The sequence below is a fragment of the Podarcis vaucheri genome (genome assembly GCF_965113315.1).
Source record: "Podarcis vaucheri genome assembly, chromosome: 6".
Classification (NCBI taxonomy): domain Eukaryota; kingdom Metazoa; phylum Chordata; class Lepidosauria; order Squamata; family Lacertidae; genus Podarcis; species Podarcis vaucheri.
Window position 1 is genome coordinate 10,773,669 of NC_138764.1, and position 21,179 is coordinate 10,794,847.

The following is a 21,179-nucleotide window of genomic DNA, read 5'->3' on the forward strand; positions in this document are numbered from 1 at the left end:
CTCAGGTATCAAAGTCCTCTTCAGCCACAGAAGGGAAACTTAAGTGTGCAGCATCAACTGCTTTGACTGTGAAGCCTTTGGACAGACTAGATTTGGTGTAAATACTTAGGGCCTGGCCTCTTCTTGCCTGAGTCAACAGAACCATACTTTCGACCAGGTCTACTGTAATTGCAAGGGATGCGGGTGGCGCTGTGGTCTAAACCACTGAGCCTCTTGGGCTTGCTGACTGGAAGGTCAGCGGTTTGAATCCCCACGACAGGGTGAGCTCCCGTTGCTCAGTCCCTGCTCCTGCCAACCTAGCAGTTCGAAAGCACGTCAAAGTGCAAGTAGATAAATAGGTACTGCTCTGGCGGGAAGGTAAACGGCGTTTCTGTGCGCTGCTCTGGTTCGCCAGAAGCGGCTTAGTCATGCTGGCCACATGACCCGGAAGCTGTACGCTGGCTCCCTCGGCCAGTAAAGCGAGATGAGTGCCGCAACCCCAGAGTTGGCCACGACTGGACCTAATGGTCAGGGGTCCCTTTACCTTTCTTCAATTGTCAACTAAAGCTTACACTCCAGTTACACCAACTGCCCTCCCGGATTTGGGAAACCCACTTCTGGATTGGGGTAATCTCTTTTGTTCAACATAAACCTGGCAGACTTAAAATAAGCCAAACACTGTAACAGACTTGCATCTAAACAGGTGGTGCAGACATGGGCACGTCAAGCTGTGTTGGAGAAAGCAAGTATGGCCTTCTCACCTGAGGTTTCCACATGATCGTCAACCATGTCCTTATTGGCTTACTTCCCTTTGTACAAATTCCCACAAATCTTTCACAGGAATGATGGATACTGGCAACTGAAAGGAAGAATGCACAGCCTCCGGTCTGTGGGGTTGGGATGAAACAATGCTTGCAAAAAAAGTGAGGCGTTTCTGTAGGGGATCCTTCCAAGGAATATTTTTCAAGAGGCCTCAAAGAGGGATGTTAAGCTGCTTGTAGATGCCCTGTGTTCTCCCGATGACCTCTCCCAAGGTCACAGCTTCATCCTTGGAAAAGCCCATCTCAAAAGGCTCATCCTTATCAAGAAGCGTAGTTGCGCATGTCTTGAGCCTACCTTGGGGTGCGAGATATGTCCCCATCATTCCAGGCCAGAATCCCACCCAGCAATTTCACAGAAACATTGGAAAGCTTCTCCCCTTCCCTCAGATTCCCAAGTTAGCCACCTCCCCACTCCTGCTGCTTCTTGTCACGGACGCGCAACTTCCATTGCGCGGGCCCTTTCCATCTACCACAAGTCTCCTCACATTGTGAAAGCACAGATGTGTTTTTTCCCCCTCTCTCTTTATTGTAAAGTGATCTAAAAAATTTTTTTGTAGATTAATCACAGACAACCTGCTATATCTATAGGATGGAACATTCAAAGCATCCCCCTTCTCTCTCCCCCTTTTGTTTATTCATGCTGTGACATAACTTTCCTCCAAGCATATGTCTGCACATGAGATTTCTGTGTACCAAGTTCTAAGACTGACGCTGGGCAGAAAACTTGATGTACCCTAACCAAAGAATGTTTTTGAGCAATGCACTGCTTGTCCTGCGCTGTATGGGTTGCGCCTCTCGCCACCATGAATTCCAAACTGCCATGCGCAACACCAGAGGCATCGTATGGGTGGTATAGATGGATACTACGCAGCTTGCAAAAAGACTGGGTTGTGCAGAATTGTTGCACTGGCACCGCTCCGAAAAACTCAGAGAGCACATGCTCCCGTTTTCCTTTTGGATTCATGAACTCTCCAGGTGGCCTTCAGCAAAGAAGGAAAGTCCTATCAGGTGGTACTAGCTACAACAGCTAAATTAAATGTCTCTGGAGACCCAGAGCAACAGCAAGAGGAAGTCATCATGTCCAGTTGGTGAGCTTCCCAAAAGGAATCTGTTGCCCAATGTGAGAAGTAGAATGCTGGACTAGCTGGACTTTTTGGTTGGATCCAGCAGGGCTGTTCTTTACATCTGAATGACTGCAAAATGCTTCTTACAATCTGATGCACTACATAAATGCAAAGGCCTGAATTCACCTAAATGCCAATATCAGCAGAGGACCGCCTACAGGCTAAAGGAATGGGAAGGGGTGGCAGTTTATTAAGCCCCTGGTGTTCCACAATATGGGGGAGGTCAAGGATTTTAGCATTTCACGTAGCATGATAAAGTACCTGCGAGGGGCACTCTGAAGTCTGATAGTTACATGTTGGTACTGTGGTATCTAGAGACCTGATGTCTTTTTTTGAAAGGCCGTGTAAACAGGGTCCTTTTGACTGCTACATGAAAAAAAAGACTTGCTAGCTGGCTAGGATGTTCTCTAGAGTTGTTGCAAGTCAGGAACCATGGCTTCCGGTTTAGAATGCAGATTTCATTAAAGTCTTCTGGCGCTTAAGGACATTTTGTTCCTTGTTCTGGGCAGGGAAGTTGCAACAGCCAGATGTGGAATCAGGGGGACTTGCTCCTGCAAGATCTACAGCAAGCCTTCCTGTAGTACCAGTGTGAGCAGAGCTTCACTTTTAGGACCAGCACACAGTTAGCTGTCGTTTTGTCTTCACAGTCTTCATCTAAAGAGTGGAAATAGGACAACAGGCGTCAGTAAGAGAGTTGCTTGATCCTTCCCTGGCCATCCCACAAGGACTAGGCTAATTTATTTCCAATATGTGGCTGACTTCAAATTTATACGGGGACTGTGGTCTTCCTTATCTCTGCAGTTCTTGGCCAACATGCACCCTTTATTCCATTCTCTTCCCTAGTTTCCCTCCTCCTCCTCCAATCCTTTCCTCTGGCCTTCCCTTCTGCTCATTTGTCAAGACCACCATTCCACAAATCCTGCCATCCTGGACCCAATGTTTCACCACTGCCCCATGCTTTTCCAGGCACCTGCCTGCCCTGTCTCTCTCTCTCTCTCAGAGCTAAACCGGTCCTCCAATGGCAACCACAAATCCTCCTACTCGCATCACCCTTCTGTGACATCACAGTCGGTCAGCCAATTGTTAGCAGAGCCAGTCGTCGTTGCCGTTCTGCTTCTCTGCCTCACAATCCCCACGTGTATTACAAAGCAAAAATAGCTGTGACCCTTCTCTTCTCTCTCAAGACTGAGCCCGCAAGGAAATTGTCCCCCTTACCTGGGGCATCTGTGGGACACAACTGGAGCTGGCATGTCTGCTTGGCTTCAGGCTTGGAAGCTGACTCACAGCCTTGCCCCAGGACTTCTCCTTGGTAGCATTTCACCTCACGAAAACGCAGGCCTGTGCCACAGGTCTTGCTGCACTACGGGAGGCACAGGGGGGCGGGGGTGTGTGTTAAAAATCAAGATAACTAAATGTTCCCCAGTGGCGGGAAAGGGGGATACGGAGTGCAGCGTTTATAGCAACAGAGGCGGCATGTCAAAAGGGATCCCTGGAGGCTGTCCTGAAATGATGGAAAGCTCTTGCCCTAAAGGGACTTGCTCTCTCGGCTGAATTCTGGAGAGCTGGCTTAAGCTGGCAAAAGGCTGTTGTAGCAAAGCAGCACTGTGAAATGTAAATTAATATTTGGAGCAGGGGTTCAGTGTGCACAGAAGCCAGGGTGGTTTGCAATGTGGGCCTGATCAAATCAAATCTGATTGTGGCCCGGGAATGACTCTAGCCCAGGGGTAGGCAACCTAAGGCACGGGGGCCGGATGCGGCCCAATCGCCTTCTCAATCCGGCCCACGGACAGTCCGGGAATCAGCATGTTTTTACATGAGTAGAATGTGTCCTTTTATTTAAAATGCATCTCTGGGTTATTTGTGGGGCCTGCCCGGTGTTTTTACATGAAACAAATGAAATGCCGTGAAAATCCTGCTCTTGAGTTTGTTTAAAATCATTTAAGATTTTTAATTTCTTTATTTCCTTCTGAGGAAACTGATTAGTTCAGTGAAACGGGTTTTGTAGCTGGCATCTCGTTAAGTCTTCCTTTAATTCTTGTTAATTTTTTCCCCTTAAACTTTTTGATTTTTGTTATTTAGTTTAACTCTATAATCGATTACTTCTCGTTTCAGGGATTTTCACGACATTTCATTTTCTTTGTGTAAGTTCTTGGTTCCGTGACTGTCTTTTTCCCACTGGTGTTTTTACATGAGCAGAATGTGTGCTTTTACTTAAAATGCTTCTCTGGGCTATTTGTGGGGCATAGGAATTTGTTCCATTTATGTGTATATATATATATATATATATGCAGGTTTTGGTGTCTTCGGGTGTCTTCCCGTGTAAGAGTCGGGGTGTCTGTCTCTTACACGGGAAGACACCCGAAGACACCAAAACCTGCATTCCTGTACCCGTGAAAATCTACGAAAGCATATATATATATATATATATATATGCAGGTTTTGGTGTCTTCGGGTGTCTTCCCGTGTAAGAGTCGGGGTGTCTGGGCGACGTTTCGACGAGGTCTCACTCGTCATCTTCAGGCTGGTGCTTTCGGCTTCTTGTTACTGGAACAGAGCTCTGTTCCAGTAACAAGAAGCCGAAAGCACCAGCCTGAAGATGACGAGTGAGACCTCGTCGAAACGTCGCCCAGACACCCCGACTCTTACACGGGAAGACACCCGAAGACACCAAAACCTGCATTCCTGTACCCGTGAAAATCTACGAAAGCAAATATATATATATATATATATATGCTTTCGTAGATTTTCACGGGTACAGGAATGCAGGTTTTGGTGTCTTCGGGTGTCTTCCCGTGTAAGAGTCGGGGTGTCTGTGCGACGTTTCGACGAGGTCTCACTCGTCATCTTCAGGCTGGTGCTTTCGGCTTCTTGTTAATGCAGGTCACATTTTAGCACTTTATACATGGAGTGGATGGATGATAGCGTCTGGCTCCCAAGACAAGACCGTACGATTCTGGGATCTCAGAGTACCTAGTTGTGTTCGCGTTGTTGGAACAACTTTTCATGGAACTGGTAAGGTTGCTGATGATGAAGCCAAGAAAAAATCCTTGCCATGGTTGGCCAGTAGAGTTGCTGCTTGGAAAATAGCGAGTTCTTATCTAGAGAAATGGTACTGATTTCATTTATGGGATTTCTCCTTGCAGGCAGTGCTGTGGCATCAGTAGCTGTAGATCCTAGTGGTCGTCTTCTAGCTACAGGCCAGGAGGATTCCAGCTGCATGCTGTATGATATTCGTGGAGGGCGAACCATTCGCCCTCCACGAATATCATACAGCATGCAGCTGGAATCCTCCTGGCCTGTAGCTAGAAGACGACCACTAGGATCTACAGCTACTGATGCCACAGCACTGCCTGCAAGGAGAAATCCCATAAATGAAATCAGTACCATTTCTCTAGATAAGAACTCGCTATTTTCCAAGCAGCAACTCTACTGGCCAACCATGGCAAGGATTTTTTCTTGGCTTCATCATCAGCAACCTTACCAGTTCCATAAAAAGTTGTTCCAACAACGCGAACACAACTAGGTACTCTGAGATCCCAGAATCGTACGGTCTTGTCTTGGGAGCCAGACGCTATCATCCATCCACTCCATGTATAAAGTGCTAAAATGTGACCTGCATTAACAAGAAGCCGAAAGCACCAGCCTGAAGATGACGAGTGAGACCTCGTCGAAACGTCGCACAGACACCCCGACTCTTACACGGGAAGACACCCGAAGACACCAAAACCTGCATATATATATATATATATATATATATATATATATATATATATACACAGTGGTGCCCCGCAAGACGAATGCCTCGCAAGACGGAAAACTCGCTAGACGAAAGAGTTTTCCGTTTTGGAGGTGCTTCGCAAAACGAATTTCCTATGGGCTTGCTTCGCAAGACGACAATGTCTTGCGAGTTCCTGCTGGTTTTTTCCCCTCCCCCACTTTCCTAAGCCGCTAAGCCGCTTATCAGCTGATCCAATCAGCAGATAAGCCGCTAAAAGCTGCTAATAGCGCTAATAGCGCTAATCCGTCAATGGGCTTGCTTCGCAAGACGAAAAACCCGCTAGATGAAGAGAATCACAGAACGGATTCTTTTCGTCTTGCGAGGCACCACTGTATAGTTCAGTCCACCACATGGTCTGAGGGACGGTGGACCGACCCACGGCTGAAAAAGGTTGCTGATCCCTGCTCTAGCCCCTTACTTAAGGGTGCTCCTTTTGGTGATCTGTCAAGGCTGGGTGATGAACAGGATGAGGGTTCCTCATCTACCGAGTGGATGAGACCCATAGTGGGTCCATCAGCTAAGAAGGCAGTTTCTCTAGGGCCTGTAGAGGGAAGTGAGGGGCAGAGGGGCTCACCTACCCTCTTTTCGTCCCCATCGTAAGCCCCACCACAGAACTGCCCCCCTTCCTCTACCTGGGACCAAGCGGTGGAGAACCACGTGGAGCAGGGTCTCTTGAAGCAAGACGCCTGAACTTCTGGCTTGGGGAGAGCGTCGCAGCGCTTCTCAGGGTACTCCTTGTAGAGTCCATTTTCCAGCCCCACACACAGCACTGTCCGCATCTTGACGCCTCGGCCACATGTCGCATTGCACTGGAAGGGAGGAAGAGGGGTTTCATTCAGTCGTCAGCCTAGAATCTTGCATGGGGTTATGCTGGGCAGTTGCCCCGTGGAATCGCCCATCATGCTTCTGACTGATGCCAGTTACCAGCTCAAGACGTGCTCTGGCGAGGCAGGTGTTGGAAGGCAAAGGTACAGTTGCCTCGTTTAAATCTAGCACATAGCAAAAGTTAACTTTTATTGATTCGAGACTCGATCTATTCCCATTTTCATTATGTCTACCCTTACTGCAAGGATGCAAGTTATTTTATTTTCATTATAAAATTTCCAATCCACTCAGCAAATATTTTTTAATAATGATTTTAATCAAATCTTCCAAGTTATTACCCAACTCCAATAATATAAATAGGGGTGCTTTGCATTGCACATTTTCATTTGACTTCCCACCCCACCTTTGTTGATGTTTTTATTCCACCTTAATAGCTGTACCCCACCAAGGACTCAGCTACACTGGCAAAGAAAAAAACACTTTGTGTGTGTTGTTTGTGCAGACTACCACTGGGACGCCAGATGGCGCCGTGGAGTTCCTTTTTTGCCAACCCGATTTCTCATGCAAAGTTTGCAAAGCATTTAACCGAAACACTTCTTTGATGTGTCTAGATCCGTTCTCAGTAAACTATAGGTTCTGTAGTTTTGCTTTCTGTTTTGTTTGCTTTTTTCATAGCTATACCTCTTTCTTCACTAAAAGGAAAAACGGAGCCAGTTATCTCAAGAAGCATGAAATATAAACAGCAGTCTCTCTCAGCAAGCCAGTGGGCTGATGGGTAGGGCTGGCTTTGGCGGGGAGGGGGGAGGAGAGAGGATGGCAGAAAGGGAGAAATTAAAGCACATCTAATACATATTTGGACACGGGTGGCGCTGTGGGTTAAACCACAGAGCCTAGGACTTGCCGATCCGAAGGTCGGCGGTTCGAATCCCCGCGACGGGGTGAGCTCCCGTTGCTCGGTCCCTGCTCCTGCCAACCTAGCAGTTCGAAAGCACATCAAGTGCAAGTAGATAAATAGGTACCGCTCTGGAGGGAAGGTAAACGGTGTTTCCGTGCGCTGCTCTGGTTCGCCAGAAGCGACTTAGTTATGTTGGCCACATGACCCGGAAGCTGTACACTGGCTCCCTCGGCCAATAAAGCGAGATGAGTGCTGCAACCCCAGAGTCGGTTATGACTGGACCTAATGGTCAAGGGTCCCTTTCCTTTTTAATACATATTTAAAGCACATGACATCCCTCAAAGAATCCTGGGAACTTTAGTTTCCCCCTCACAGAGATACAATCCCCAGCACCCTTAACAAGCCACAGTTCCCAGGATTCTTTGGGGGATGCAATGTGCTTAAAATGTGTGTTAGATGTGCTTTAAATTTAAGGTGTGGCTCTGCCCAGAAAGAAATTCAGTTTTTGCTCTGACGTGCAGCTACCCGCAATAGTTTACTCCCAAAGCAATGCAGCCCTGGATAGGCGGGGGAAGCGCCTCCCCTTTAGCTTAGAGGCAGGCAGATGGTTTAGCAGAAAAGCAGCCTATGAGCAGCAGAGACTGAGGAACCATCAGTAGCTGTACAGTGCCAGAAGGGATACCACTGACTGCAGGGGGACTGAGAGCTGTGGTGACCTGCCTTATGCCCCCCTGCAGATGTGGTGATGGTGCTTGGAGCCAAAGCCATATTGATGCTAGTGAGGTTTCTCCTTAACTATGGAAGCTACCTCAAATCCTGGTTTCAAATCTTGGTTAGGAGGGAACCCTAGTTGAGGTTGGTGAATCGGGGACCAGGGAAGGGAAGAAGGATGCAATCCCATGGCTCGCTGTCATCTGCTTATAAAAGGGTGGTTTATTTTTAAAGTTGCTATTTCTCCCCCTAAATCTTGTTTTGTGGTGTGCTGATTTTATGCAAGATTTATCCCCCTAAATCTTGTTTTGTGGTGTGCTGATTTTATGCCTTGTGTCCTTTTATAGAAACTGGGGGGGTGGGGGTTATAAGAGAAACAATGAACCCTCCGCCTTGACACCTCTGATACCCTACAAAGAGAAAGCTCAAGGGAGATCAGAAGCAGAAGGCAACGGCAAAGCACAGAACTGAGTTAATGGTTAGTCAAGAAACACACGCAACAGTAGGCAAACCTATTGTGGGTGGTGTTGGCAAGACCATCCTGTTCGTATGGAGGGCGTGACCAAGCGCGGACTCACCTGGTCCCATTCCTGCTTAACCCAATGCGCAGGGCAGTTCTTATCTCCACAGGGATAGATTGCTAGAGGCTTGGTGTTGGGGTTGCACAGGGAGTCGGAGATCACCTTCCTCTCCAAATTGCGACACGTGACAAAGCGGCTCATTCGTCCCTCGCCACACAAACCTGAGCACTTGGAGAAACAAAGAGGCCTTTCAATGTAACAGTGGCTGAGCATCAGTCTCTAATCAGGAAGGCATTGGGGACATCTGTAAGACTTTGGACACATTTATGTATTCCATGCAGCCACAAGTACTATGGACGGGATGCAGAAACTGCCTTCTTTTTTTTAAAAAAAGTACCTAACTAAAGTTACCAGATGTCCCCGTTTCCCGGGGACAGTCCCCGGGTTTACAAACCAGACCCCATACAAAATCTATTGAAGTTGAAAAGTGTCCCCAGATTAATTGGGGGGGAAACCTTAACCTAGACCTCACAATTGCAGGATAATTTCTAAAAATATGCATGCAGGGTCTGATCCAGGTACAGGGCTCCCAGGCTAAGAAGATCTTATTACATGAGCACTGTTCCACGGCATTTGATATTTTCATTTACATACATTCATTCAAAATAAGATGGGTTTATGAAGCAATTCTATATCCTCCCACCAAGCTGACGAAGAATTCTACGAAACAGTAGTCAATATTTGGAATCACTGTTCAGTGTTGGACATCATATTTGCTGAATACACAAAGCTTCACAGCTTGTCTTTCATCGTAGAAAATCTGTTACCTCGCTTCATTTACAGATATTCAGAGACATTGAGACTAAAGATTTTATTTTGTACATGTTATGGTTCGAAGGAATTCTATAAGGATTGTCTGTTGCGTATGTACATGGTCATCGTGTTGCCTAGACATTGCTGACGAAGCTTCCCAGAAAGACAGTTGTTGTGCTTCTGCCAACCTTGCCCAAAAACGTATACAGAAAAAAGCTGAAAGCATACTCTCATTCCAGGGAGGCAGCAAGTCTGACCGGGAGCTGAGTTTGCGACACGCTGGGATCCTTTGCCAGCCTATTTTCTTGGTTATGCAAGCATGCAGCAAAGAGACAGGAATTGGTATGAGTCGCCGGCTGCCCACCTCAAAACCCACAGGCTCCACACGGATGACAGACCTGTCACCTCCATGCCCTCTTAATCCGACCCTCTAAGATGGGGAGGGGAGAGGAGGAGAAAATAGAAAGAATGTTCTGTGACTCACCGGCCCCCAGTCAGAGGCAGTCCAATGCCAGTCGCAAGGGGGGCCTGAGCATTCCCGCTCACCGACAGGCCTCAATGACTCACTGCACAGATTGGGCTCTACAGAGCAGCGCACCTCCCTCTTCATTGTCCCCGGGCCGCCACATCGAGCAGAACACTATAAAGATGGGAACAGGGTGATATGGGAGAGGGAAAATGAAAAACAGCGTCAAGGATGCAAGCCCCAAGTAGGCAATTATTCTTCTGTGGACAAGCTTGTTCCTTCGTAAACAGTATGGGATCACCCTTTCCACTCAGGAAAGCGACCTAATATTCCCAAAGTGATTAATATCGCAAACAATTTATGTCAGCTCAGGGTCAACATGCATGCCTTCCTAACAGAATCATCTGTCCCGAGCAGCAGAATTTAAGTACGGTTTAAAAAAACAAATGGTAACAAATTTATTCACAGTATAGTTTATTGTGGGGAGGGGAAGTTGGGTTGTTGTTGTGTTTTGCCTCAGATATTGAAATAATAATAATATTAAATAACAATAACTATTATTATTATTATTTCTACCACACCCATCTGGCTGGGTTTCCCCAGCCACTCTGGGCGGCTTCAAACAGGAGGTTAGAAATACCGTATTTTTTGCTCTATAAGACTCACTTTTTCCCTCCTAAAAAGTAAGGGGAAATGTGTGTGTGTCTTATGGAGCGAATGCAAGCTGCGCAGCTATCCCAGAAGCCAGAACAGCAAGAGGGATTGCTGCTTTCGCTGCACAGCGATCCCTCTTGCTGTTCTGGCTTCTGGGATTCAGAATATTTTTTTTCTTGTTTTCCTCCTCCAAAAACTAGGTGCATCTTGTGGTCTGGTGCGTCTTATAGAGCGAAAAATACGGTACATTAAAACATAATTCTAGATACAGGTAGGTAGCTGTGTTGGTCTGCTGTAGTCCAAACAAAATTTTAAAAAATCCTTCTAGTAATACCTTAGAGACCAACTAAGTTTGTTATTGGCATGAGCTTTCGTGTGCATGCACACATGTATCTGAAGAAGTGTGCATGCACATGAAAGCTCATACCAATAACAAATTTAGTTGGTCTCTAAGGTGTTACTAGAAGGGTTTTTTATTTTATTAAAACATCAGTCATTAAAAACTTCCCTAAACAGGGCTGCCTTCAGATGTCTTCTGAATGTCAGATAGTTGTTTATTTCTTTGACATCTGATGGGCGGGCGTTCCACAGGGCGGGTGCCACTACCGAGAAGGCCCTCTGCCTGGTTCCCTGTAACTTCGCTTCTCGCAGTGAGGGAACCGCCAGAAGGCCCTCGGCGCTGGACCTCAGTGTCCGGGTTGAACGATGGGGGTGGAGATGCTCCTTCAGGTATACTGGACCGAGGCTGTTTAGGGCTGTTTAGGGCCGAAACGTTTGGGTCTGGCCTTGCTTACATGAACTGGTACCATAATCCCTCAGTTTCATGCGGTGAGGCATTCGGCTGAAACTCGTCTTGGAAATGAGCCCCCTCTGCTGTGGAAAGTTTCACCATTTCCGCCAGGAGGTTATGCCATGCAAAAATCCCAGCATGTGAAATGTGAGGGTACCACTGGAGTAATAAAGTTAGGGTGTCACTCAGGTTTGTGTGTGTCCCAACCACTGCAGCCAGTTTCCAGCACTTTGCACCCATTAGCACTCTGTATCCTCACACAAGGCCTTCAGAAAAGTGTGCCCTCCAGCCTAGAATTCCAGCCCAAAGGAATCCAGCCAGCTTTCCAGTGTCTGCCGGATGCCCAACTTCCAGCTGACCTGCAACCGTGTCCTCATCTGCCCAGGTCCCAACTGGACTCCAGCTATAGCCGGCCTTGGAGCTAGGCCAGAGCCCAATACTCTACATAAATACAGTGGTACCTCTAGTTATGAACTTAATTTGTTCCGGAGGGCCGTTCTTAACCTGAAACTGTTCTTAACTAGAGGCGTACTTTCGCTAATGGGGCCTCTTAATGCCGCTGCGCCGCCGGCACACGATTCCCGTTCTCATCCTGGGGCAAAGTTCTCAACTTGAAGTAACTTTTCCAGGTTAGCGGAGTTTGTAACCTGAAGCATTTGTAACCTGAGGGGTTTGTAACTCGAGGTACCACTTTAATAGTTGCTGTGTAGTCTAAGATATCACAGTTCTAGCCCCTGCCCCCCACCCTGGCAAGAGCATACTGGAAATTATGGTCTAGATTTCAGATTACAGTGGTACTTCAGGTTACATATGCTTCAGGTTACATACGCTTCAGGTTAAGAAATAGTGCTTCAGGTTAAGAACTTTGCTTCAGGATGAGAACAGAAATCGTGTTTCAGCGGCGCGGCGGCAGCAGGAGGTCCCATTAGCTAAAGTGGTGCTTCAGGTTAAATACAGTTTCAGGTTAAGAATAGACCTCTGGAACGAATTAAGTACTTAACCCGAGGTACCACTGTACTCAGAAAAAGCAAAAAGGGGCTGAACATGTCTTTCTTTTATTCCTTAGATGGGGAGGGGGCAGGCAGTACAGATGGATGATACGCCAGTAGACTAAACTTGCTTTTCCTTGGCTTTCTGAATACTTGTGCTAACAACTTGCAGGGTTGAATTGTGGAGCCACTGAGCACTCATTCCGAGTGAAATGAGACATTAGGTTATTACCACCACTGATTTATTAATTGTTTGCTATGCACTGATGTGCAAGGAGCAGTCCCTGGGTGGGGAAATATAGAAAAGGTGCCATAAGGGGCTGTGAACATGGTTGAAACAGAAGCAGAAATGCTTGGAGTGCTTTACTCTTTCCTGGGAGTTTGTGCTGTTGAGCAACGAAATTTACTGATGGAAATAAAAATAAATGAAAACAGATAACACCAGTTTGACTCTCACACTTGAGCCCACCCTGCTTCAAACGATAATAATACGCTAAGGCTGCTATCTTCCTTAAAACGGATTTCATGCCCGTGATTCTATTGCGGAAGATGAAGGTAATCAGGGTTAAAACATCACAATTCTCTTCTTTTCCTCCCCAAGTGCCTAAAAAGGACCTTTGTCTTTGCGCTTGCAGAGAGGCTCGCTTAGCTATTTCCCCCGGCCCATGCTGTAAACCTTTTTTTGCTTCACTTGCCAAAGAACCACATACCTCAGACCACTCTGACAGCTCCCACTGTGGTCCACAAGGTTTGTTCTTGCAAGATTTCCGCTCCATGGGCCTGGCTAGCCCAGCCGACTCGCACATGTCATCGTAAACAGAGCTGTCAAAGCCCGGAGCCAGGATCTTCCAGCAGCGCACCGTTCGGTACTGATAGCCTTCGCTGCAGGTCCTGGAACACTCGCTCCACCGACTGGTCTCCCACCTCCACGCAGGCGCCAAGGGCGAGAGAGAAGAGAGAGCAACCATGGCTTAGTCTGAGGGAACTTGGAAGGTCAGAGCAGTAGAATTACCCGAGTCAAGAGGGAGAAATCAGAAGAGGCTTCCAAGCTTCCTAACTGCATGAGGCTCTATAACAGGAGTCGGCAAGGCTTACCGGGCATGGGCTGGATCACTCCCGCAGAGATCCTCCGTGGGCCGGACTGGCGCAGCGTGACGCCGGAGATCATGTCTGCACGTCTGCGGCGCTGGAAATCGCTTTTGCGCATGCCCAGACGCTGAAAATCATGCCTGCACAGAAGCAGTTTCCAGAGCCACGGAAGAGAGCCCCCGTGCCACGCTGCGCCGATTTAGCGCAGCACGCAGAGACTCGCCGAGCAGGAAGCTCGGTTCGGGGGCGGCTCAGGGGCTGGTTAACCGGCCCCCATGGGCCGCTTCCGGTCCATGGGCCTTAGATTGCCAACCCCTGATTTATAACCACACAAGAGTGAAATGCATTTCCCACTAAAAATATCAACTGTACAATTCATTATACAGTGGTACCTCGGGATGCGAACGGGATCCATTCCGGAGCCCTGTTCGCATCCTGAATAGAACATAAGATGAGACTGCGCGTCTGCACATGCGTAGGTTACGTTTTGCCACTTCTGCGCATGCGCGTGACTTCATTTTGTGCGTCTGTGCATAAGCGAGCGGCGAAACCCGGAAGTAACGCGCTCCGTTACTTCCGGGTTGCCGTGGAGTCTAACTTGAAAATGCTCAACCTGAAACACATTCAACCCAAGGTATGACTGTATATCATTTCCCAGTAAGCTTTAACCTTACTGCAAGACCAACACATGTGCAGTGGCGTAGCCCAAGGTATGACTGTATATCATTTCCCAGCAAGCTTTAACCTTACTGCAAGACCAACACATGTGCAGTGGCGTAGCGTGGGTTGTCAGCACCCGGGGCAAAGCAAGTAATTTGCGCCCCCTAACCCGTGGATTTGCGCCCCTAACCCATGGATTTGCGCCCCCTAACCCGTGGATTTGCGCCCCTAACCCTAACCCCCAGATGTTGCGCCCAGTGCGGCCGGGGCCCCCCCTGCACCCACCACGCTACGCCACTGAACACATGTGATAAAAAGAACCTTCTTTTTACATAATGAATTGAAAAGGATGTTCAAAATAACGTTGTTGTTGTTTTTAAAGAAAACCCAGAAGCTTTTCTTTTGGGAATTATAGGGACAGAACTACCCAAATTGTATAGAAATTTATTTAGGTATGCTACTACACCAGCAAGAATGCTACTCGCCCCAAAGTGGAAAGAACCAGACGTCCTAACAAAGGAAGAATGGATACAAAAACTTACGGAATATGCAGAAATGACAAAACTTACCGGAAGAACAAGAAATCAAGATAACAAACTTTTTATAAAAGAATGTAGATGGTTTTTTGAATATTTACAGATAAATTTCAAACAGATAAAAGCATTGGCAGGATTATTGCAATAACCTGCAGTTTCATAAGAGTATATATTTAAAGTAGATAATTAAATGAATTTGGATATGCAGAAGATATTTAAAAATAAATTAAAGGAACTGCAGAAAGAGGGGGAAGGAAGTCAAGTTTAGAAATTTAAAATTGATTGTAAAACTAATAAAATGTATTAACTTGAAAAGTATAAATATAAATTTTATATATATAAACTCTGCAAGCTGATTTTGGTTTACCAATTAAGTAAACAACCACAAAGCAGACCCGTTATAATGTCCTGCAGTTGTTTATAATTTCCCCAGCATTTTGCAAATGTAAAGTTTTTGCATTTTGTAAAGGAAGACAGAAGACCATTACAGTTAACCACCTTCCACCAGCCTCAAACTACAGATTTCATATTCTGGTTCAGGATTAAGATTGCACACCTACAATCCCACCCCAGTCCCGTTCTGGGAACTGGCTCCTTCCACTCACCTAGGCTGGCAGTCTCTGCCTGTGCAAAACTCATGGGTGGGCTCAGGGCGCGTCAGGGCGTCACAATATGCTTCTTCCACTTCCACGCCGTCATAGCGGACGCACATGGCGTAGGAGCTGCTGATCCCTGGGTGAACAACCAAAAGTGTTTCTTTTTAGTCCCTGTTCGTTAAATGGCCCCTAGCAGCTTCCCTGACGGCTGCTAAGCAGCCTAAGCGACTGATATTTTCCCAGTGCCACAACCAGCACTTTTCCAGACCTCATCTGATGGGAAAAGATGGCTTTGCCTCCACAGGGAGACCCTCATCCTGTCCCCACAATGCCCATCTTGCCAGAGGGACTTTGTAGACCTCTGTTTTCCAGAGAAGATCCAGAAACATGGGAGGGCAAGCTACTCGCGTTTCCTTTCTCATTTCATCTCATCTCTGGAGAAGAGAAGGTTAAGGGGTGATATGATAGCCATGTTCAAATATATAAAAGGATGTCACATAGAGGAGGGAGAAAGGTTGTTTTCTGCTGCTCCAGAGAAGCGGACACGGAGCAATGGATCCAAACTACAAGAAAGAAGATTCCACCTAAACATGAGGAAGAACTTCCTGACAGTAAGAGCTGTTTGACAGTGGAATTTGCTGCCAAGGAGTGTGGTGGTCTCCTACTTTGGAGGTCTTTAAGCAGAGGCTTGACAACCATATGTCAGGAGTGCTCTGATGGTGTTTCCTGCTTGGCAGGGGGTTGGACTCAATGGCCCTTGTGGTCTCTTCCAACTCTATGATTCTATGATTCTTCCTGAAGGGGCTCTGAGCAGCAGAACTGGACAGCATCTTAAAGCTGCACAGTTAATGCTGGGATATGAATAAAGAATCAAGGCTGTGCAATGAACAATTACGTGATTAAATTTAATGCGTATCAATTAATTAAAAAATACGATAGTTTATTGCCCATGTGCACTGTGGCGGGTTAAATGCTCCAGGGCAGCTGGAGAACAAACGTGCTAAAAAGTCAGTCATTGTGCCATATGAATGCACAGAGTGGCTTAGAACGGGGAAGGGCTGCAGGTCATGTGTAGGAATGTCTAGGTTCAGCTACCACCAACCCCAGGGACAGGGCAGCAGGGAGGTCCAGCGCCGAGGGCCTTCTGGCGGTTCCCTAACTTCGAGAAACAAAGCTACAGGGAACCAGGCAGAGGGCCTTCTCGGTAGTGGCACCCGCCCTGTGGAATGTCCTCCCACCAGATGTCAAAGAGATAAACAACTACCTGATATTTAGAAGACCTCTGAAGGCAGCCCTGTTCAGGGAAGTTTTTAATGTGTGACATTTTGATGTATTTTTAATCCTTGTTGGAAGCTGCCCAGAGTAGCTGGGGAAACGCAGCCAGATGGGCGGGGTACAAATAAGAAATTATTATTATTATTATTATTATTATTATTATTATTATTATTATTATTATTAGGCAGCACTGCCTGTCCATGCAAGCAGCAGTAGACTAAATGGACCAATTGGTTGTGCTAGGAAGGGCTGATGGGAGTTGTAGTCCAAGACAGCTGGAGGGGCACTAACTTGTGAGGGGCTGCTCCATGCGGAATTTGTGGCTGAAGAGTTAAGAATGCAGAGGCGAAGTAAACAGTCAACGGATACCTGAATGAACAGCAGATGCATTGCTGTCAACCTACAATTCCAGACTTATTTCTAGAGAAGATCTCTCTGGGTGCTAGGAAATGAGGCACATTCAAGCAGAAGATTGGGTCACTCGCGAGAATTGCTCTCGAAAACCATCACCTTCGCAGCAAAGCTACCTGATGTGCACGTTGAGCTGCAAGGGGCGTAGGCCGATACCTTCCAGCGATACATGTCAGCCAGGCTGATGTCGTCGTGGCCGAGGGGATTCAGCTCAAAGTCGTTGCTGCAGGGAAAAAGGAGCTTGCATGAACTCACAGGTGGACTGTGGGAAGGAAAGGCCATCCTTTCTGAGGTGACTAGGAATGGAGCCCAGGTGTGAATGCAGGCATTGCTCCCCCAGAGTCTAGTGAATACCAAATCTGACGCATTTCAAAACTCAAGTGCTGGTGGCCTGTCAAGCATGCCTTTCTTTAGGCCAGTAATTCCCAAAGCATAGACTCAGACAAATTAGCATGCCACAAGGAAGGCATAAATAGTAATAAGAAGAAGAGTTTGGATTTGCTATCCTGCTTTATCACTACCCTAAGGAGTCTCAAAGCGGCTAACATTCTCCTTTCCCTTCTTTCCCCACAATGAACACTCTGTGAGGTGAGTGGGGCTGAGAGACTTCAGAGAAGTGTGACTGGCCCAAGCACTAGCCCTAGCAGCTGCATGTGGGGGAGCGGGGGAGCGAACCCAGTTCACCAGATTACGAGTCCACTGCGTAAGCAGGGGAAAGCTTCAGTGGGGCCTCGCAAAAGAGGCTGCCCACTGTGCCCCTAGGTGGGTCCCTGCTCTGGCTTTGCAGTCTTCCCATCGGCCTTCACTGTGACCAACAGAACTATCGTTGGTGGGTGGGTAGCCCATCTGAATCCTGGGGTTTGGGGTAAGACCGAAGTCAACATGCTGGTGTGTTTGTCAGCCATTCAGATGATTCATATGACATCTATCTTCTGTGGGATGTGAAACACAAGAGCAGTCAAGTACAACATTCCTAGAGTGAAGATGTTTACACATGGGGAGGAATGTTTGTCCAGCCAGCAGGTAAACTTCCTGTTTCCTTCTGGGCTGGGACAAACTTCCTCTGCATGTGACTGGAGGTGGGTGTGGCCTCACCTGTGCAGGTAATGACAAAAGCACAGGGCAGGGCAGCCATCTCTCTCTCTTTGACTACATGTATCGAAGAAACAACATCTACTGAGCCAAAGATGCCCTCTTGGCTTCCAGCCAAGAGAGGACAAAGGGACTGTCTTCTTATGAGATAGATTCCAAGTGTATGTTACTTCATTAAGCTAAGTCTGCCTTCTGGGATCTGATTGTGAACAGAATGTGAGTAAACTCTTTTTATACTTTTGTAAAAGACTGTGTCGTCTCTTATATTTTATGAGGGAATAAGGGGGAAATACCAGAACAGTTATGATAGAGGCTTTAGCGAGCCTGAGCAAACGCAGCCGCTGCAAAGCTTAAAATTAAGGGGAATGTTACTCTGCTGAAATTGTGGAACTTGTTAACACAAGTTGGATAAGGATATAATCAGACAATATATCCGCTCCTGCATCCCTGAACATTCCCACATCTTCCCCCTAAGAGGACATTTGGTCCTTTGCTCCAGGAAACGTTCGTTCTACTTGCCTTTCAGTGCCAGGAGCCTGAAGGGATTCTGACAGAAGTTTGCTCCCCAAACTGGCCTGAACGCTGGTGCTGGAACTAGGCTTGGACGGCATCGCCACGGCCGTATCGTTCGCTGCGTCGTCCACCGCATGCGCTTCCGCATTCGCCTCCTCCATAAAGTTCTTTTTTGCAGGTGGCTTGTGCAGCCCTTCGGACCACTCGACCAAAGGTTCGCCCCAAAAGCCCACCGTCGAGTTCTTCCTCCCCAGCTTGATCGCTAGGTAATGCAATTCCCTGCAAAAAGCAGCATTCTGGGGGTCCTGGAGACACAGTTTCCTGAAGAGACGTAGTCTGGATGGCCCCATCCTGCTGGCCTCCTGGAGCTCAGGCCTCGCTGCACCGTGGGGAATCGCTGTGCTGATTGTGAGGTGATTGAGTCTGAGGGCTTAAAGAAAACACAGGATAGCGACCAATCCAGTTTAAGGCATTTGTTCCTCAAGGGACATGGGGAAAAACTCGCTTCCCCTCTTATGCTCACAAGACAAATCTCCTGGTGTGATTTGGCATGTGGGCAGTGCAGTCTAGCATCTGGTAGAAAGTTTAAACAGGACACACTTTCGGTGCTTTAAAAAAATGAGTTTCCAGCCCTCATAATTTCAGAGTTGTCACAACTACAGAATTTTAACTTTCAGGGTTTAGGGATGATTTCAGATTTTGGCAAGCAGGTGTGTGCGTAGGGTTGCCATGTGGCCTCTTTTTCCAGGACACGTCCTCCTTTCCAAGACACGTAAAACAAGTGTCGTCCTAGCGATCCATAGTTAAAAGTCGGCAAATGTGTCCCCTCCCTTTTTTTGCTCTTCAAAATGCGGCAACCCTAAATCTCAATGTTTGAATTTCCAAAAAATTTAAATTCTCATAATAGCTATTAGCTATTCTTGTTTTTACACATTGTCCCTTACAGCCCTTCATCAAACCACAATTGTCCCCTTACCACAACACAGCTGCTTATTATTATTATTATTATTATTATTGTTATTATTATTAATTGAATTTATATGCCACCCTATACCCAGAGGTCTCGGGGCAGTTCACAGAACAAAATCAGAATATAAAACCACAAAATAAATAATCAAAATAAAAACAACACCCAAATCCCCCCCAAAAAACCCCCCACATTTTAAAAGGGTGTAGGATGTCAATTGAATCAACCAAAGGCCTGGTTAAAAGGGAATGTTTTTGCCTGGCACCTAAAGGTGTATAACAACAGCGCCAGGCGAACTTCCCTGGGGAGAGCATTCCACAGAGAGGGAGCCACTGCAGAGAAGGCCCCGTTCTCGTGTTGTCCCCCTCCAGACTTCTTGAGGAGGAGGCACATGAAGAAGGGCCTCAAAAGATGATCTCAGGGTCCAGGTAGGTTGATATGGAAACCAAGCAAACCCACAATGATTACTTACTTCCTCCCCATCCCCCGCAGAAGGTTCGGGATGTATGGGACAGGAATAAGGCATTACATAACTAAGAATAGCAATGCAAAAAAGCACAGGTTTTCAGTAGGCAGGACTGGGAGGGCATGACTACTCTGCCCCACCCCACCCCACGCTTCATGTGGGGGCAGAAGGAATCCAACCCCGCAAATATAGTGGCAAGAAAATATACCAACCCAGATCTGTTTCTATCTTTTCGTCATCACCTGCTCCGTTGGTGTGGTAGACCTGTTGGACTTGGAAACCAAACTTTTCATCTTCTGCCCCATGCTTCCAGCCCCAGTCCTTGCCTTGCGCAGTTGAGTTGAATGGGAAGAAGCCCTGGCTTTTGAAGGCCCCCCCTCCGTGCTCCTCCCCCCGTGGGAAAGGTTCCCCGACGTCATCCGGCGCGAGAGATAACCAAGTGGCGTTGAAATCTTGGGAAATGGGCGGGGCGGCGTCCTGGCGATTGCGGCTGGGCTCCGGCAAGTGAAGGTACAGCGTTGGCATCTTGATGGCGGGGGGGACGGTTTGAAGAGCAGGCGACAGCGCCCTGGGCACTGTGTAGTCGTAGGTCACATGGGGGACTTTCCCATTGAAGTTATAGTACTGGGTTCAACAAGGAAAAGGAAAAAGCAAAGGGAAACAAAATTAGTCCATCGGCACTAACACTTGGGCATAGTAGTAATAATAATAATTTATTATTTATACCCCGCCCATCTGACTGGGTTTCCCCGGCCACTCTGGGCGGCTTCCAACTGAATATTAAAAACAATACAGCACCAGACATTAAAAACTTCCCTAAAGAGGGCCGCCTTCAGTTGTCTTTTAAAAGTAAAATAGTTGTTTATTGCCTTGACATCTGCTGGGAGGGCGTTCCACAGGGCAGGCGCCACTACCGAGAAGGCCCTCTGCCTGGTTCCCTGTAGCCTCACTTCTCACAGTGAGGGAACTGCCAGAAGGCCCTCGGAGCTGGGCCTCAGTGTCCGGGCTGGAAGATGGGGATGGAGACGCTCCTTCAGGTATACTGGGCAGAGGCCATTTAGGGATTTAAAGGTCAACAACACTTTTAATTGTGCTTGGAAATGTACTGGGAACCAATGAAGCTCTTTCAGGACCGGTGTTCTATGGTCTCGGCGGCCACCAATCTAGCTGATTCAGTCCACATGAAGGTAATGTCATGGACCGATGGG

The 21,179-nt window shown here is 47.3% G+C and overlaps 1 protein-coding gene across 3 annotated transcripts in view; it reads right to left on the minus strand.

Annotated features, from left to right (window-relative positions):
- Window positions 1-1,317: 1,317 nt before the first annotated feature.
- LOC309535690 (ADAMTS-like protein 2) overlaps window positions 1,318-21,179 on the minus strand; it is a 43,828-nt gene continuing 23,966 nt past the window's right edge. For 2 of the 3 annotated variants that reach the window (XM_082229053.1, XM_082229055.1), the window contains exons 9-18: window positions 20,184-20,595; window positions 18,545-18,968; window positions 17,050-17,156; window positions 15,257-15,383; window positions 13,077-13,290; window positions 9,952-10,107; window positions 8,712-8,882; window positions 6,335-6,511; window positions 3,140-3,284; window positions 1,318-2,578 (exon numbers count right to left, since the gene is read on the minus strand). In XM_082229053.1, coding sequence (XP_082085179.1) covers window positions 2,460-2,578; window positions 3,140-3,284; window positions 6,335-6,511; window positions 8,712-8,882; window positions 9,952-10,107; window positions 13,077-13,290; window positions 15,257-15,383; window positions 17,050-17,156; window positions 18,545-18,968; window positions 20,184-20,595 — 2,052 coding nt within the window. In that variant the 3' untranslated portion in view covers window positions 1,318-2,459. Of the gene's footprint in view, window positions 2,579-3,139; window positions 3,285-6,334; window positions 6,512-8,711; window positions 8,883-9,951; window positions 10,108-13,076; window positions 13,291-15,256; window positions 15,384-17,049; window positions 17,157-18,544; window positions 18,969-20,183; window positions 20,596-21,179 lie in introns of those variants that run through there. The other variant, XM_082229054.1, reaches the window with a different exon arrangement.